The 18,608-nt window shown below is 56.8% G+C and overlaps 1 protein-coding gene across 7 annotated transcripts in view; it reads left to right on the top strand.

Moving 5' to 3' along the window:
- NOL4L (nucleolar protein 4 like) overlaps positions 1-18,608 on the top strand; it is a 65,304-nt gene that overhangs the window by 29,465 nt on the left and 17,231 nt on the right. Inside the window, exons 1-2 of one of the 7 annotated variants that reach the window (XM_075166921.1) lie at positions 7,189-7,305; positions 13,533-13,674. In XM_075166921.1, coding sequence (XP_075023022.1) covers positions 13,566-13,674 — 109 coding nt within the window. In that variant the 5' untranslated portion in view covers positions 7,189-7,305; positions 13,533-13,565. Of the gene's footprint in view, positions 1-7,188; positions 7,306-7,519; positions 7,757-8,122; positions 8,203-8,778; positions 8,787-9,868; positions 9,990-10,293; positions 10,314-13,532; positions 13,675-18,608 lie in introns of those variants that run through there. The other 6 variants (XM_075166919.1, XM_075166920.1, XM_075166923.1 and 3 more) reach the window with 6 other exon arrangements.

The raw sequence follows: 18,608 nt of genomic DNA, 5'->3' as shown, positions 1-18,608 counted from the left end.
TAGCCACATTTCAGGGTGTCTGCTGAGGCCTTAAAGCGTCTCTGAACTCCTGACCTTCCCAATTTAGCAGCAAAAAGGAATGAAAAAAAGGTATTTGATATTTATCTATAATGATCCTTCCGTTTTCAAACGATAAATATTAGGATTTTAAATGATTGGTTATTCGAGTCATTTTCCAGACAATCTTTTCTGTCTTATTCAAATGCAGCCATGGATTTATTTTTCATGCCACGCTGTTGGGCATGATTTCCACTGGTGGCTGGTGGAACATGAGGATTTTAAAAGAAGAAATCCATGAAATGCCAAACTTGCTCTCTGCTCTGGAGATGTTGCTGCTACTTTGGCAGACACAGTCCAGGGCCGAGTAACCAGGTTTAAATGATGCAGAAGCATTTTCAAAGGTTGCTTCAATGGCTGCTGACGGAAGGTCATGCAATCAGTGAATGGCAGGAGCTGCTCTTGGGTGGGAAATAACACGAGCGCTTTTCTTGTTGCTATGGCTTTGCTACAGACTTGCAAGTGTTTGAGAGGGACAGAGCCTTGTCCTGCACCGTCACACACTCCATCCGTCCAGTAATTTCCCTGTAAACCTGGAGCGTGTGGCGGTGCGTGGATGTGAAGTGGTTTTCAAAACACGATTTCAAGCAATGTTTTAACCCAAACAGCAGGGTAATCCTGGAAGGGGGACGCAGGGGTTCAAATCCCATGGATGTACAGGGAGTTGGCTTCCTCTAATGCTGGTGAGGATCGAGCCGCCTCTGTGGGATTTGGGAGCTGACGAAGCCTCGTGACCAGAGGCTGGTTTGCAATGTTAAGTCCTCCTCCTTCCACTCTGCCTTCTCCCTGGTCCACACGTTATTGCGTTTGATCACTTCAGTGTCTCAGAAGGCTCTGATATCACCAGAACAGCTAAGACACATCTTCCCCTCGCTTGCTTCCTTCTGCTTCGGATCCATCTCCATGCTAATCCCGGGGGGCAGAACTGGCATGGGGGAGGCAGAGCAGAGGCACGGAGGGGAGCGAGCGGCTGCAGAAGCGGGCATGCTAGATTTTCATTTTCAGTCTTTAAGTTCACTTGTGAGAATTGCAGACATCTCATTTCACATCGTCCACAGACCAGAACCAAATCTGGCAGAGCTGGCAGCTGCTGTGCAAGATCCAGGACCTGGATTTATCTGTTTGATAGGGATCCCAAAGAAACGCTGTATATGTTCATAGATGTGCAGAGAAGGCAGAAACATGCAGTCAGTATTTGGAAGGAAGTGTGATGATGCGTTTGCATCACATGAGGATGATAAGGTACTTCCCAGTCCATTAAAGAGGGTGTTAAACATCTTCAGGAATAAATACTTCTAAATCAACTTGATGAGATAACTCTCATTCAAGAGGCCTTGCCTTGGCTTGGGAAGATCTTTGTTCCCTGATGTTTATTTTTAAGACATTTTTGAGCACTAGAGAAGTTCCCTAAACACACCCTTACACACAGAAGAAAAGGGAATATTGGCCGTACACACAGTGAGGCACCGTGACCGTAGCTGTTTGAAATACAGATTTAAGCTATGCGATAAAGGCTTGCTGGTGGATCTGCATCAGCAAAGCCCTCTAGTGGAGATGCAGCTTCTGCTGGCAGAAGCGGGCTTTGCCTGAGAAATTTAAATTCTGCCCTAAATGACAGACTTTGTCCAGGCAAAAGCTGGGGAGGCAGGTCCGGCCGTCATAACAGTGTTCCTTACTAGCAAAGATAGTTTAGCAAAACTTTCATCCTTGGCCTTAATGGCTCATGAGATGCAGGAGGTCAGATGATCAAACCATTTAGCCTGGTTTCAGACTCGTGTGAATGGCTTGCTTTCAGTGAAGGTCAACTCATTTTTGTTATTGGAATTAACTCAGACATTCCCAGCTAGTAAAAACTTAAGAGCTTTTATTTCCCGTTTTGTAGATCTTTCAGTATTTTTCCCAGCGTAGCTGCAGTACAGGTGAGCTTTGTCTTTGTTTAATGCAACACTCAATGCAAGCAAACAATTTGAGACCCCAACTTGGGCTGGCTGGGATAAATCCTGCCACTGCAGCTTTCATCTTCAAATGAGATGTGATGCCAAGGCCCTGACTCTTTGCAGTTTTGGGGAAAACCACATTATTTTCTGTAAGAAAGGAGGTGGCATTGCCCCATTCCAGCGACGCTAGGCACAATTCATCCTCCCTAACTGCTCGGGTGTATTTAGTTGCTGTGTGTGACTGGTCCGGTCCGACTTCCTCACTGGTAGCTGTGCACCGGTAGAGAGAATCCCTTTCCCACTCTCTGTTCCCTTCCCTGTGATGTTGTGCAGCTTAACTAAGGTCCTGGAGAAGTGGCTGGGGGATGTTTAGAAGTTTATCTCACTCTCGGTGGAGCTGTGGTTGTCATGCTAGTGAGGGCTGGGTCGGATCGAGCAGGAGCAGGGCATGGCAGACCAGGTGTGAACGGGGCGGTAGGCGCCTGCGGCGGGAGGAAGGACGGGTCGGTGGCACTTGGCTGGGGAGTGTGGAGTCCCCTGGGGTGGTGACAGTGACTCCGTGGAGCTCAGCACTGCACGGAGTGGGCCATCGGGTCCCGCACTGGCTGGCCGACACAAAGCCCGTGCAGGTTCCCTGCTCGCTCCGCAGCAAGGCTCTTCTGCACTGGGGCTGATCCACCCGTGGGTAATTAGGGCTGATTGCACTCCACCGCCCATACCTAGCCCCCGGTGCACGTCATCCAGCGGTGCAGTCCGAGGAGCCTACTAAAGCTGAGCTGCTTTAGCCTGTTTCTGGGAACACTGAATGAGTGGGGCCAGAAACCACATTATCTTTCTTTAATTCATCATTTCTTGCAAGTACCTCCCATATTTGGTGAGGAGAGACGCTGCCCGTTCCCTGTGCGGTAACCAGCATCAAAGGCAGCTGGTCCCATAGAGCTGGAAACAAAGTTTTGGTTCAGGTCCCGTAAAGCGGGGTTAGGAAACATTCCCGGGGGAAAATGTAAAGACCTGTACCGCACGTTGATGAAAGCATTTAACATCCATGGAATAGTCTCATGGATCCAGTTAAATTTATCCTGTACTGTGGAAAGCTTTGCACGGTGAGGTTTTCTGCCTCATCTCCCAAGCTCAGGTGCTGACGTGCTGTATGTTGACTTTGATCAAGTCACACAAATGGCTGTTTCTTAATTGCCTTCTCCCTTTAAAAAGGGGATAATACCTTAGAGAGACTTCTGAGGTCTCTCTCACTAATAAAGCTCTTCAAGAGCTTGGATGGCAACTACTTTGAGAGCGCGAACTATTATTAATGATTTCCGTTATTATAGAAGATGAAGCTGTGTGGTTCAGCTTTTTAACCTTGAATCATGTACTTGCTTTTGTTTCCGCTGCTGTTAAACCTGTGCAGGCAGGCTTGCACCTTGCCTGGTTGCACAGACTCCTAAGACCCACATCATGAGCCTTGCGTGTGCAAAAGGAGTGTGTGTATATCTGAGGAGTCGGTTTTACTCATAAAGATGGATTCTGAAACTGGTATGGCTCGAGAATGGCCAAAAATGGGTTTGGTGGTGGTTCTGTTTATGTTGACTCGATTCTGATTTGGGTAGCCAAGAGAGAAGCTCTTGGGTGAGGGTCATCCTTAATGTATAACGTAATGCAGATGTTCCTGCTGATGCTGTGGGTTCAGGCTTTGGCAAGAAATGTTAGGGCATATTTGACCGTGATTGACCCGTCCCTTCAAACACCCATTCCCTGTACTCCAGAGGAAGGCAAATTCCATCCACAGAAACAACTCCTTTCCTGCTCCTTTACTTGGCAGTGACTGGTGTACCCCATGAAGTACAGAGCTGTGTTTCCTTTCCATCTCTTGGTCTTGGCTCCTGGGAAGAAAAACCCTTTTATTCATGCATATGCCAGATGCTAACAACTGCTACTTTTACAGAAGGAGCGACCAAGATGAAGTGGGAATACAGCCCTCAGCCCACAACAAATCTGGTCTATAATAAAGTTTCCCAATCCTTACTCTCCTTCTTTTCCTGTCTCTGCTCTGGCTGCCAGATAAGTTAAAATATGTTGTTGATAAAAGCTGTATATCCCCCTCGTGCCACGTGGCTGGGGCCCTCCTTCGGCAACTCTTCTGCAGCACCGTCCCTCTTGCCCCCCTTTCCTTACTGGTCTCGCCCCTGAGAGATTTGCATTTTAATGCTTATTACTCAGTAGGGTTTGATGGTCACAGAGGACCCAATGCAGGAGGTCCCATTTGTTATTTAACCTACTTTTCAGAGGCACAAGAACATCAAGTGACTCGCACAAGGTCGCGCATGAGTCAGTGACTCCTCTGGCATGATGGCCAGATCCTGCTGTCCTGCAGTCCCCTGCTCTCACCACTAGATCACTGTGCCCACACTCATCAGCAACACAACTATGCAATTAAGCTCCTACAAAGTGCCTTAAATGTAGTTTATTCCTGGGTTTGACAGCAGCCCTGGTATTCTTGCAGTGCCTTGCCTTAGGAAATTACGACAGATGAGGTCAGGGCATCGTTAGCGGTGCCCTTGGAAACATCACTGCCTGGTATGCAGGCAGGCTGCGGTGCAGGGGCCGTTACAGCCAGGGCATGGCTTTTCTCTAGACCTGCAGCTCAGGCTCTGGTGGCATCCGATGGGACCCTGTCGGGGCAAGCACAGCCTGGCAGGGAGCCCCGGGTTTTCTGCATGGGCAGATCTGTGTCCGTGTGAAGGGGTTTGCAGGGACCAGAAGTAATGAACACGTTGCGAGGAGAGAGGGAAGGAAGCGACTTATAAATAATATATTTGATGTATATTTTATATATGATATAATAACAGTAGTACTGGTTTATTATGGTGGGGTTTTTTTAACATGTAATCCCATAAGGCACTTACCCCTGTTCCTGACAACTTGATAAATTATTATTACCAATTCTATACCTAATTGCCAGTTATTTCCCCCTAGATAATTTGAATCCGAAAAATACCCACTAGAAAGGAGCTTGGCGTGCTGTTTCCCAAAGCTTCCCTAGCTGTTTCTGGAGGCAGCCCCTCTTCCGCCAGTGAGCCCCACTTCTGCCAGCCTCGTGACCCTGAGCGCTGGCACAAACAATTGCATTTCTGTCGGGCTCATGACCCCACTTGTAACAGCGGTGACCCCCCTTGGGGTCAGGACCCCTCCCCTGCATGGGGAAAAGCTCCTGCCCAGCAGCTATCGCTGAATTGCTGTTCCTCCCTCGCTCCCTGTGTGGACGGGGCTGTTTGGCACTAAGTTTGCCAATGTGAAATTTAGGTTAATCCATTTCCAAAGTGGATTAACCTAACCCACACAAAGGCACTTAGTAGAAAATAGGAGTGTCCACATGGTGAGGCAGCACAGAATAGTGACTGTGCTTCAAACTCACACCCTGGCTGGTTTGTGTCCCCGGCGAGCTCTCCAAATGGAGGGGCAGGCGCCTTGCTCCCGGGGGATGTGCTCTCCTAAATGGCTTTAAGCTGGTCTAGCTCGAAGCCGAAGGGAGCGCAAGGAATAAACAAAGCCCAGCAATGGGAAGGGGTTAAAAGCCCGCTCCACTGAGGTCCACGGCAAGTCTCCTGTTCACCTTAAATGGTCAGGATTTTATTTTAGCTTCAGGGAGGAGCAGCAGCCATTGAGCTGGAAGTGAGCGCAGCGCAGGCCCCTGCGGCTGGGTGCTCGCAGCCCGCTGGCCTCCCAGCCACCGCTTCCTGCGGGAGCGCGGGAGGCCCCCGGGGCTCCGCTCTCGCCCTTCAGCCTCTGGCTCCATAGATCAACCTGGAGGAGATGGAAATGCAATACGGAGCGATACCCATTTTCACCTCCGGCCTCAGATCTTCCCGAGCCGCCCCTCCTCCCTTGCACGCTTTCCCTGGCAGTGAAGTGGTTAACGCTGGAGTAGAAAACATCATAATTGGAAATCCGCACTAACAAGCCATAAACACGAATGTGGCAGTTCCCATCCTTGGCTCTGGCACCGGCCTACCACAGGCTCCGCCACTGAATCCGTTACACTTGGTTTATTTCGTAAAAATTTCCTTCATAACCACTAAACAGCGAGAGATGTGAAATGGGCTGGGGAGAGGGATGCCGAGACGCTGGCGCCCATCGCGGCGATCCCCAGCCAGGTGGGAGGTCACCGACCTGCTGCCCTTGGGGCCCTGCCTGGGAGCGGGCACCGTCCTGGGGGATGCCAGGACACCACGCGCTGCCCACCCGCAGCCGGGTCGCAGCATCCCCATCCCTCCCAGGGACCTGGCGGCACGGTGCCCTGCACAGGGCCGTGCTGGGGGCACGGCCGAGCTCGGTGGGCAGCCTTGCTGTCGAGGAGCTGCCCTGAAGAGCCACTGATCTAACGACAGTCGAGATCCGACGTTCAGACAGAGGCTGCGGCGTTGAGTGATGCTGCTGCTGGCAGAGCGGGGTCCTCTTCTGCTCCCGCGGTGCGATAGGGAGAATCTCTGAAACAAAAGGATTCAGCAGAGGAGGCAGCGCGGGGCCTAGGCACCGCTGCACCCCCCGAGCGCAGGGGAAGGGGGCCGCGGGGCGCCCACCCCGCTCCCCGGGGACTTACTGCCGGGCTGCCGTAACTTGCGCCCCGCGGCACGGCCAAACCCCGGCGCTGCCCGGCCCTGAGCTCCCGGGGCCGTGCCAAGCCGGCTGTCCCCGGGCGGGCTGCGGGTCACCGGGCCGTGCCGAGCCGGCTGTCCCCGGGCGGGCTGCAGCCCCCCCGTGCTGTGCCGAGCCGTGCGGAGCTGAGGGTCCCCGGATGGGTTGCAGCCCCCCCGGGCCGTGCCGAGCGGAGGATGCCCGGGCGGGTTGCATCCCCCCCGGCCGTGCCGTGCCGAGCCGTACCGAGCCGTGCCGCCGGCCGTGCATTCTCGCTGCTCTCCAGCAGGCGCCCGGCCCTGGACATTGTCTCTTCCTCCCGGAGGAAGGGCCCTCCCCGGCCCTCCACAATGTGCTCTTCCAGGCGCGGCCCCCCGCCGCGCCCGGCCCGGTGCGCCCGCCCCCCGCGGCCCCGCTCCCCTTCCCCCGCCGCCCCCGCCCCCTCCGCCCGCGGCCGGGCCCCGCTCGCCCCCCTCCGCCTCCCCGGCCCCCCCCCCGGGAGCCGGGAGTGACGCGCTCCGCAGCGCCGGCCCCTCTCCCCGGGCAGCAGCTGGTTGTCAGCCTCTCCGGAGCGCCGCCAGCCCGGGCCCCCTCCCTCCGTCCCTCCGTCCCTCCGCCCCGCGCTCCCAGCCGCGCCGCCGGGCTGGCGCAGGCCGGCAGGCCCCAGGCCCCGCTCCAGGTAGGCGCCCGCCCGCGGGGCTCCGGCACCGGCCCCCGGCCCCGGGGCGGGGGGGGATGCGCGGGGCGCGGGGGCTCCACGCGGCCGCGGCGCTGCGGGGGGGGGAGGGCGGGCGGGGCGGGGCGGGGCGGGGGGGGGGGCGGCCGCGGGCCCTGCCCCAACTCCGGGGGGAGCGGCCGCGCCGCCCCGCTTCCCCGGGAAGTTGCGGGTCGCCCGCCCGGCTGGCCGGCGGCGGGGGGGGAGGTTGGCGCGTCCTTCCCCGCGCCCGGCGCGGCTCCCGCTTCCCCGGAAGAGCACAAAAGCGCAGAAGAAAGTGGGAGGAGGCGGCAGCGGGAGCGCTCCGGCCCCATCAATTCCCGGGCACCGGCCCCGCGCCGCCGCCGCCATCGCCGCCCCGGCCCCGGCCCCGGCCCCGGCGGGGATTGTGCTGGAAATAGCCGCCTCCCTGGAGGTAAAGCCCTACTTACGTGTCAATCCCCGCCGCACGCTGAGCCCCGTGCGCCAGCCCCGGCTCCGCGCACACGCGCGGGCAGGTCTCCATCGCGGTGTATTTATTTACCTGCGGGCGGAGGGGCGCGGGGGGCGGGACGGGGACGCTCGCCCGGCTCCCGGCACCTCGCTGCCGCGGGGAGACGCGCGTGGGCACCGCGTCCCACCGGGGGAAACGCCGGGTCCCGCGGCCGCCGGCGGCGGGGGGACCCCCGTCCGCTCGCCCCGCAGTGCTGCTCCGCTCGGCCCCCTCCTCCAAAGCCGGGCCCCCCGGTGCTCGTGAAAGAGCTTCCCGGTGCTCGTGAAAGCGCAAAGTGCCCTTTCACTCCGCGCGGTTTATGGGTATCAAGACACCATCCCCGCCTCGCGTGGAAAAGCAAACGCCTGCCCAGCTGGGAGCAAGTTCAGGTGCTGGGGAGGCGGGTGCGGGGTACTGGGGGGGCGACGGGGACGGGCCGCCCGGGTCCCCCCCCCGGCCCGGCGGCCCCCGCGTTCAGCACCTCCCCGCTGAACAGCAGGAGCTGCGGGAAGGGGCTGCCGGGGCCGCCTCCTGCACCCCGCGCGGCATCCCTCCACTTTGGGGCGATGGGAACACTCCTCGGGGGGGTTTCCCAGAAGAAGAGCTCTTAGAGAAGGGGGAGAGGGGAGGAGGTGATGACCCTCCCTTCCTCTTCCATTTGCCGTTTGCCTTTTAAATTAACTCTTTTGCCCGTTTTTGGGAACTAACAAATACTCGTTTTTGCCGCGTCCTGTAGAAATCAGCAGAAATTGCAGTAAATAAGGACGTAAGTGACCTGACAAAGAGCGCTGGGGATGTTCTGTTTGGTGTGTGAATTGCACACACGAGTAGGCAGCGCAGTCACAGCCCGCTGCCACCACAGCCAGCGTACACCCTTCTGCTTTAAGGCTTCTCGGGCTCTTTGAAGCAGTGACCACCAAGTATTTGTGGCTGCAGTATCAATCTTTGACCTGGAGTGTTTTATCTTCCATTAGTAAGCTTTTCTCTGTGCTGAACTGGTTAAGTTAGGGTCAAATCTGGTTCAATACCTTCTTGGCATGCTCAGAGGACTGGGTTTAAACAGTTGCTGAGACGGAGATGAGGCTGCCTTCCTGAGAGCTCGTCCCCGAGCGCCGTGCCGCTGCCGCGGCTGGCAGTGCTCTGCCCCGGCCGGGGCTGGCAGGTCTGGGGGCTGCCTGTGCCAGGCAGGTTGCGGCTGGCACGGCGGTGGAGCAGCTCCGGGGGCTGGCGGTCACGCGTTGCCTTTTGTTGACTCTAAAAACACGGCTGCTTCTGGTGGGAAGCTGAGCGTGGCTGCGTGCTGGGGAGGTTGCATGGCGCACAGCTTCGGTTCCTGCTCCATGGAGGAAAATCCCATCGGGATAGTAGGCTGTGGCATGAAATGACACGTTTTAAAATAAAAGGACTCCAAGAGAGAAAATAAACCATCCCGAGACTCAGAGCCTGGAATATTAAGCGTGAGGCACAGCCTGTAAATGTCTGGAGAGAGACTTGCAAGGCAGTCCCCGAGAAACTGAGCCTGGCTGTAAAATAAGCAGGTCACCGATAGCCTTGCATATGTTTACGAGGTACGGTTATAAGAGTAGCTTCCCCCCTGCCCTGCTCCAGCCCGCTCTATGGGAGTTGTTCTCCAGGAAGGAGAGCCGCCGGTGAAGAAACATTGTCTAGCAGTTAAAGCCTTGCAGTCCGGAGGTCTTGATTGTGTTCCTGGATCTGCCAGCTGTGTTCTTGGACCGGCCAGGGCAGCTGTCAGTACCCGGGGTTTCCAGCTCTATAATAGGAAGAATACTTTTCTAACTCGGAGGGAAGTTGAGAGGCTCAGCAGATGTGTGCACACGCGGTGCTCGAAGATTGGTGAAAGGAAAGTGGGACAGAAATGCAGAGTGTGGGTCCTGCACATGCGAGTGTCTGCCTTAGCCGGTTAGAAAATATTGGCTGCAAGTGTCTGCAGAGCAGCTGTGAATGTTGGACTGTAGATAAGGAGAGGAGCAGGGATGTTGTTTTCCAAACCCTGCGCGGTGCCGGGAGCCCTGCTCCGATGTTTGGGTGTGGCCTGTGAATGCACCAGCAGGATCCGACTTCCCCTTGCAGAAGAGGAGCTGCACGCACGCTGCCTGACCCTTGATCGCTCAATCCCTTGAACGTTGGAAACAAAGCGATGGGACTTTACTGCGGGGTGAGGAGATCTCTTGGGAGAGCTGGGAAAGGCAGGAAGGAGGAGGGCGGCAGCGGCGGTGCCGGGGTTCGGGGTTCCGCTCTGGGCTGGCTGGTTGGCGCAGCCACTGCCACTTCCATCTGTGCCACGAGTGGCGTGGAACTGGGGAAAAGGCAGCCGGTCCTGAGACAGGCACTGGTAATGGATTGCATTCTGTTTTCTAATGAAAGTTTCATTTGAAGTTTGTTTACAGGAAAGAAGAAATTAGCAGAGAGAATTCTCCTGAGAACCCAGAGAGGAAAAAGAATGAGCTGCCTGACTTGCAAGCCAAAAGAGGGTGGAAGGGTAGATTAGATTTACCGTATTGCTCCGAGTCGTAGCTGTTGCTGCTGTTGAGAAACGCTTCCTTGTTTGGCTGGACGGTGGAGCCTGCTTCGAGGCTCAGCCTTCAGCCAGGTTATTGGCATCCAGGGGAAATTCAGAGCTGCCCAGCCAGCCAGAAATTTTGATCCCGCTCTGGTGTTCCATGTTTTGGTGCTGGGACGTGTGCTGTGCTGCCGTCCCACCGCTCCAGCAGACTGAAATGGGGCTGCTCCTGGGCCGGGGCTGGGCAGTCAGGGCTCCGGGCATTGCTGCCGGGGCCTCCTGTCCCGGGGATTGTCCCTGGCGTGAGGGGGACAGTGCCAGGAGTCACTGCTGGCGCTGATGGCAGCAGTGAGGAGGTCACAACGCTCAGCCTTTGGTCTCCGAGGGGTGTCCTGAGGCGAGAGCTTGCTAGTGGCCTCTGGTGTCCCAGCGAGCAGTGAGGGATGCAGCCGAGGGGCAGCGGGGGCTGCCAGAGCCGCAATGACCGGGATGGCCAGAGCCGCGCTCAAGGTCGAGGTCTTTCTCTTGCTTTAGGGAGGAGGCGCAAAGGTGTGAGGAGCTCCCGGGGCACCACAGCGTGGGCAGCGCTGCAGGGGCTGCCCCAAGCCAGCAGGCAGCAGAGATGCTCTCTCGGCAGTTCCTGTCGCTGGCTTCAGCTGCTCTCCTCTGCCGTGAAGGGTTCACCCCGACACTGCCTGCACGGTCGGCTTTGCATTTCCGTGGGGTGGGCTGTGCTGCGGGAGCTGCGCGCTGCCGGGAGGTTTGTCCCATTGGCATTTCGGCCAAGGGTGTTAGTGCTGGAAAGCAGCAGGCCCTGGCTGGAAAGCAGGGGGTGACACTGGGGACACAGGGACGGGGCCGCCTGGCAGGGTCCCACAGCAGCAGCCTGCGCTTTCTGCTGGTGGCTGGATCCTGCAGTCATGAACGTGTGACAGCCTCGTTTGACTTGGGTCATTTATAGCTTATCAGTTTCTGGTTTGATACACAGAGTATTTCTAATAATAGGTGAATGTTATTGCACTTCGAGAGAACTGTACACATTTATAAAGCACTTTACATAGCATGTGCATGCGAGCGAGGCATCCTTCATGTCACCGCTTTTCCACCATGTGCGAGTGCATAGAGACTGTGATGCCTCCCGGGTTGCGGTTTGGGTGCTGAGGCTGGGCTTCCTCCATAGCTGAGCCCCTCAGGCATTATGCCTCAGCCAGATGCTTTCCAAAAACATTGCGGGTCGCTCCGAGGGCTCCTCTACCTCACCGGACAGGTGAGAGACTGTGGGCAGCAAGGACCTTGGCATTTGTGTTTGTCTCTTAAGCTCTGACAGTAATCTTGAGTAAGCCTTGTGAAGAAGGCCAGATATTAGGGTGGCTGCCTCCCTGCAAATGCTTACAATAAAGAGACTATTTATAGTTTGCAACAGGGAGACCTGTACATACAAGATGGAGTTTCTGGAGAGGCAGGATTGCTTCGTGGCTGGTGTGGCAGCGGTGCTGTGCTGAGCCGGGGGATGCCGCGCCTCCCCCCTGCCTCCCACCTCTCCTGCTCTGCCTGACCTGGGCATGGGGGGCTGCAGGGGGCACCTGGCTGGCAGCGCAGGCGGGTCTGGGGGTCGGGGCGTCCCCATCCTGGTGGCGGGCGGGCGTGGGGCTGCCGAGCCCCATCCGTCCGTCTGTCCGTGTGTGTGGTGTTTCACAAGCCGTAAATTCCAGGAAACTCCCCGGGAGGCACATCGAGGGAGCGGGCTGGGGGCGGGCGTGAGCCCTGAGCCAGCAGATGTGTCTGCAGGGACGCGGAGTGAGGAGGAAAAGCACAAACCTGTCTTTAAAGACATTTGTTTGTTCACAATAAAAACTGTCAGCCAACAGCGGCCAGACAGGGCAGTTTTTATGAGGCGCAGGCGTAGGTTGGAGGGGTGCTTGCCAATTGCTTCTTACAAGGAAAGGGAGCGGGGATTGTATTTTATCTCAGGACCAGCGGGAGGAAAAAAAAAAAATAAGAGCAGAGAGTTTACAAGCCTTTGAAATGTTTCAATCAAAGGAAAGTGCAGTTGAAAGCGGTTCTGGAAATGTTTTTGGTGTTCCCCTGCAGCCCAGGGCTCTGGATGCAGTCTCTGCCCATTGCTTTGGGAGGGGAGCGGGGAGAGGAAGGCAGATAAAGGGATCACCAGTGGGACTGTGTTCATACGGGGACACGTATCTGCTTCCTCCCGAGCTGCGTGTTGGGAGAGTTCAGCCCGGGGAGGTCCCACAACCCCTCCTCTCATTCAGGATCTCAGTGCTGCCTTTATGATGATGGTTTTGAAATCCTATGGCTGACCTTTCCGGCGCTGGAAGCGATCCAAGGGCTGTGTCTCGAAGTACTGTAAAGGTTAGCGAGAAGGGAGAGAGAGGGAGAGAGAAAATGTCCTTTCAGCTGCAGGAGTGGGAGAGAGGAATGTCATCTATGCCGTCGGGGAGCGGATGGCTGGCCAGGCTCCCCAGCCCGAGCTGGGGCATCCCTGCCTCGCCGGGGACCTCGCTCCCCCAGCCCCGTCCCAAGGTGCACATTGGCATTTCTGATGGGGGTACAGAGGCAGTATCCCTTCGGAGAGGGCTGGAGGAGCACTCCCTCGGGGCTGTGCCCCAGGAGCCTCCTCTGCCGCATCAGGCAGCGCAGGTCTATGGGCATCGACGCCGCTCTCCGGATCTGCCCACCGGCCACTCGCTGCCGGTGCCAGTCCTCTGGTGATTCCCATTGCAGCAGATGATTTGATTTCAAAAAAGTCCGAGGTGTTTTATGGAGCCGTTTCAATGGAGTTGCACCCTGTCCCCAGGTCCCTCACGCCGCTGCCTCGCCAGAAACACGCTGGGGTGGATGGAGATTAAAGGGTAAACTCCAGGGCTCAGCCATCCGCTCCTACAGGATGCGAGCTCTTTCTAATTGTCCTCAATTAGAGACAGTGCCATTGCTCAGGCACGTCTTCAGGCAGGAAGCAGAGCCCGGCCGTCCCCGCTGGGGCAGCCACCTAGCCTGACCGGAGGGAAGGGCTCCTCGCCGTGGCCTTGGGGAGTGCCGAGGGGCCAGCAAGCGTTCTTGGGGGGCAGGAGCTGCCAACCGAATTGTTTTTAGGAAGGAGTGCAGTGAGGAGATGTTAAAGCCAGAGAAAGGAGGAAAGAAAATAGCTCAGCGAGTTAACCCTTTCCTGCTTGCCTCCAGGATGAGACATCGGTGAGCAGCGAGGACTTTGATATGAACGACTCCACATGGATCTCAGCTGACCAGCACCTGAACTCCAGCCTGAGCCCCAGCCAGGACGAGAGCATGCGCAGCCCGCAGAACCTGCACGGCCAGGAGGACGGTGAGTGCCCCAGCGGGAGGGAAGCGCTCTGCGCCTCTGCCGCAGCATGTTTTTGTGACTTATTAAACATTAACCAGTCCTTTCTGATCAGGTGTCCCACCTGTAGGATGGATTTCATATCAGGACAGGCTTTGAAGCAGTGCCGACTCCCAGTCCTTGCCATTTAGCCTCTGGGTTCCTGCTCAGCCAGGGCCCTCTCCAGCTCACAGCTGATGGTCCTCGTGCGGGGACCCGTCTCCCAGCTCCTCCAGAAAGAGGTCACCAAATTCTCTCCTAAGGCATCAGGTTGTAGTTCCCCGCGTGTGATGAGGAGAGCCCCGTTAGTGCTGAAGGACGGGCTGCGCGCTGCCCCGCCGCAGGAAGGATGCCAAGGCTTCGCAATACAGGTCGCAGCTTTCCGTGCTTGGAAAGCTGCACCTTAGGCAGCGTCTTGGATCCCCAGGCAAGAAATGTGTAATCTGCAATAGCCGACAGCGATGGGAGCGCGGGGTGGACGTGGGTGTCTCCTCACTCAGGGCAGGCGGTTGGAAGGGGCTGAAGGTGGCACACATGGGATGGGTGAGAGGAAGTGTTTGGTGAAGAGAGGTGGTGTGTTACTTCTGTGAAACATGCTAGTTTAAAAAAAAAGAGCAAGTAAATAAGTGGTAGAAGTACAAGTTCAGGTCAGAGTTCATCTCTGTGGTGCTTGGAAGGATTCGGTGGTTGGACTGTTACCGGCTTTTGCTCAAGAGGTTGAATCCCTCATTGTCTCCAGCCCGGCCGCTGCTGGGAGAGCGGGAAGGGAGTGGAGGAGTCAAGGGACAACCCGGGCTAGATTGGTGCTGCTTTAAGAAAGGGGACTGGAAACCCACCCCGGAGGAAAGAAAGGGCTTTTGTGCTGGCAGGTCTCCCTGGGGTGGCTTTTAGCTGCTTGTGTGGCCAGCGGCAGGGACAGCAGGGACAGCGGGGACACTGCTTTCTTTAGTCCAGCACATTGTGGCACTTCGGTTTCTATTGCAGATCTGCAGTTTTGAGAAACTGCTGCTCGTAACTCATGAGCACCAGCCCTGGAGTCGGGCAGCCTCGGGGAGGATGTGAAACCTGCCTGCGCTGCACCACGTCCCTGTCCGGCGGGACGGGCAGCGGCACTTCTGCTTGTGCAGGGCCCGGCGGCGGGGCTGTGCCCGTGGCAGGAGGAGGGGTGTTTTGATGGTAACGCAGCTGCTCGCATCAGCAGCGTTCGGCTCTTTGGGACCAGGCTGCAACCTCCACCCCGAGTGAGCGCTGGCTCTTGTACCTGTGGCCTGGCCGGGTCTCTCCGAACCCCCTGAACTTTGCCATTCTCCCATTGGGACATTTTGGGCTTGTGGCTTATCCCTCACCATTGAATTCCCAACTCTCATTTACAATCCAGAATGACGCGGTTTTGATCCCTTTGCTGAACACTATTATTCAACAGGACAGTAATTTAATAAGACACTCGCGTATTTAGGCAAATCAAGATGTTCTCACTAAATCCTCTGTCTCTCTCTGCCCTCTTAGGAAATGCTTCCAATTTTTCATGCCCTGTGGTTTTTCTTCAGAAGCAGGTGTCTTCTTTGGGGCCCTTCTTGGCTCCTTTACTTTCTTTTGTAAGGTTCAGTGGTGAGCAATAAAGCACAAATAGTCCCTTCCTTTTTGTGAGGAATGCAAGTGTCCCCGGGGCCGGCAGAAGGCTAAACCAGGTAGACTTTGGCAGATCAGAAGGGATGAAATCGAAGAGTAAGCAAGCCAAACCCAGGGTTACTAACGAGACCCGTCAAGAAGCAGCCAGGGATTGGGATTTCCATCAGGCTCTCATACTTCAGTGGGCATTTTCTGGGACTGAAAAGAGGTTTTGTCACTGTGGTGAATGTCTGTGTCCTGTACTGGAGCTCTAAAATACCGGCTAATGCTGCTGGGGTGAAAGGCCTCATGTCAGTCCCTCTGCCAAACCCACGTTCCCACCCAGGACTGAAGCACGCGCGAGGCTGAGCAGGGAAGGGCGATGGAGCGGCCCAGGCGACCCAGGAGGGCAGCGGGCGGTTAGAGGAGAGGAGCACGGAGCAGAGAAGGAGCATGTCGCGAGAGGAGAGGCAAATTACTGGCACGGGGAAGGGAATGTGCGTGAATCAAAGTGTTGAGCACTCTTCAGTTTCCTCTTCTCTCGACCCATGAAAGTTCTTCTTTTGGAAGCAAATGTGTTTTACTGGGTTCACACTGGCTTGCTAAAGCTTTCCCAAGGAAATCAACTCAATGTGAGTAACCAACCCATGTGAACTGCGCGCTCCTTGGAGCCCAGCCGGCCGAGGTGCCCCTTGCAGAGCGCCCGCGCCAGGGCAGCCCAAGGGCTCTGGTCAAAGCACTCCATGCCAAAACTGGATGTTTATCCGTATCTCCTGCGCTCAGCTGTCCATCGTTCCCTGCAGCAGCCCCGCAGAGCCCCAGCCGCCTTCTACCAGTTGCTCGAGATGCTCCGAGCATCCCGGTGCTGCAGCGAGGTCTGGTCGCATGCCGGCTTCTTTGGTCGGGAGCTTGTTCAGGACTCGATACTCTCCTCCCTCTGGAAATCCTTTTGAGTTACTAAATTCCTCCCGCCTGCTGCCGTCCGACAGGCGGGACGCTTGGAGCGTGTCTTCCGTGAGAGGCTTCCTAAAGTATAAAGTTTTAATGAAGAGTTGCCTAGTAGGAGAGCAGTATCGTCTGACACGCTTGTTAAAAAAAGTCTTGTTTAAAGTACCGAAGCACCAGCTCCAGGTCTTTCAGAGGCCTGGGAGGAGCAAGTGCTCTCCTATGGCATACAAGCAGAGCAGTATGAAATCCAGAGAGGCGGGAGAGCAGGGAACCGTCGTCCCATGCTTTGATATGCAGGTGTCTGCTAAATCTTCAGAGAGCTAAAAAGCAGCTAGGACAAAAGCCAACACCTTCTTTTGTCTCTGTGCCCGGAAACCTTGGCCCAGTACAGCCCTGCTGCAACCAGCGTCAGCCCTTGGAACAGCAGGGAGAACAAATTAGATCTAATGACTTCGGTGGGTAAGGGACAGAGAAGGTGCCGCTGGGAGAGCATCGGCAGCAAAGCCGGGGTTCCCGCTGGGTTGGCGGGCGTACGGCAGGACGCAGGACACACTGGCCAGCTCTGAGCAGCAACGCCGACGCACACACACTCGCTCCTTCCATTCTCCTTTGTTACTCATCCTGCGGGCCCCAGCACGGAAAACGTGAAGCTCCCTGCAACATCCCTTCCCCGTCGGATGTTGCTCACAGCGTACGTGCCCGCAGGAAGCCGGCGGCTACCCAAAGCGACAGCAAGATCAACACGAACTCTTTGCTGCTGAAGCAGAGCTATTGTGCAGGACATCCTGGAGGGACACGTCTGTGGGAGCCAGCACACATTCAGAGCAAAGTAACCCTGAATGCTGCGCTGTCTCGCTATCCCCTGTGCCCGTCACCGTCCCTGAAGGCATCCTGTGCCCGCTCCCAGCTGAGCGCAGGTCCCAGCGCCTGGCCCTGTCTTGCTGCAGCAGTTTCAGCTGGAGTCTGTGGAGTCTGTCTGTCTTCAGAGCCTGTCTGCATCCACAAGACACCTCCTGGTTTGGTCTGCTGCATGGGGCTGAGCGGGGTATCCCACCACAGGGATGCTGTGAGCTGCTGGCAAGTGCAGTGGCCTTGAAAAGAAAGCAGGAGGCAGACCCCCGAAACCCCGGTGTATGACATGGCAAAGCATTTGAACTGATGTAGAAGACCCCTCCATCTTGCCTGCTAATAGGATATGTCTTGCCTCGTCCCTGACCATACATCCTGCTCCATCGCCCAGGAGCAGCACTCAGCCCGCGGGCAGGGGTTGCTGGTCCTCAGCCCATCCTGCCCGATCCTTCTGAAGAGCAGGGAAAGCTCCTGGGTGTAAGATCTGCTTTCCCTGCATGGGGGGCATGGGGTTGCTTCATGGCACCATGTTGGGGCAGATCCCCTTCCAGCCAAGGTCCTTGCGTGCAGTCGTCCCTTGACTGGCAGCATCCCTGCTGAGCCCGTTCTGCCTGGAGCAGCAGTGGCTAATCCAGACCTTGGAGAAAGGACTTTCTTAACCTACTTAACTGTGAAGGCACGCGCTCTTCGGGGGCATCCCTTGAGGCGTCCCGGGTGTTGGGGACATCTTTCAGGAGTGCTCCAAGGAGGGACCTGAAGGACATGCAGGCAGGCGTTATTTCAGGACGCCATCCCGGGAGCAGGTAGGGCACATCGCTCCTCTGGACACCCTGCCCTGGGACCGGCAGGGACAGCACCGAGCCGACCCCAGCACAGCAGTCTGTCTTCTGGCATGGCACGCATCCCGCGGCTCTGGGTCACACCACCGTTATTTGGCGAGATGCCCACGATGTGCTGCACGTCACCAGGTTCCCTGAACCACTGACCTAGCAGAGCGCTTTCTGAGGAGGAGAGCAGCCCTCTTGCCCAGTGCAGACCAGAAGCCAAGCCCGTGCCTGCACAGCGAGCTCAGCTCCTGCCTGCAGGACCCCACACACCAGCCGCACACCAGGCTCCATCCCCAGGGCAGCCGTGACACCCTGCTCCACTCCTGCACCGCCCCGACGTCTGGTACCCGACCGCGGGGCGATGGCATCCTCCTCACTTCGCCGAAGCAGGGTCACTTACCACGGGTGGCGTCGGGTGTCGCGTGGTTCCCGGTTCCCCTCCACCGCCGGGGCTTTCCTCGGCCGGCCCCGTCCCTGCTCCAGGTGAACACAAACGCACCTTTGCCAGCCACAGGGGAGGCCCGGCAGACGCACGGACAGCCATCTGACGGCTGGCCATTGCAAGAGGTGGTCAGCGAGCCCCAAGACCCTTGCTTTTCCCAGGCTGCAAAATCCTCACTGTTTTCAGGGCTTCTTGCACCGGGGTTGGATTTCACGCTCCCAGAAGCCCTAGCTCAGAGCCTAAAC

Source organism: Calonectris borealis, chromosome 17 (genome assembly GCF_964195595.1).
Source record: "Calonectris borealis chromosome 17, bCalBor7.hap1.2, whole genome shotgun sequence".
In the NCBI taxonomy this organism is placed as follows: Eukaryota; Metazoa; Chordata; class Aves; order Procellariiformes; family Procellariidae; genus Calonectris; species Calonectris borealis.
Note: the sequence above shows the minus strand (reverse complement) of the source record. Positions and strands in the feature narration are given on the sequence as shown.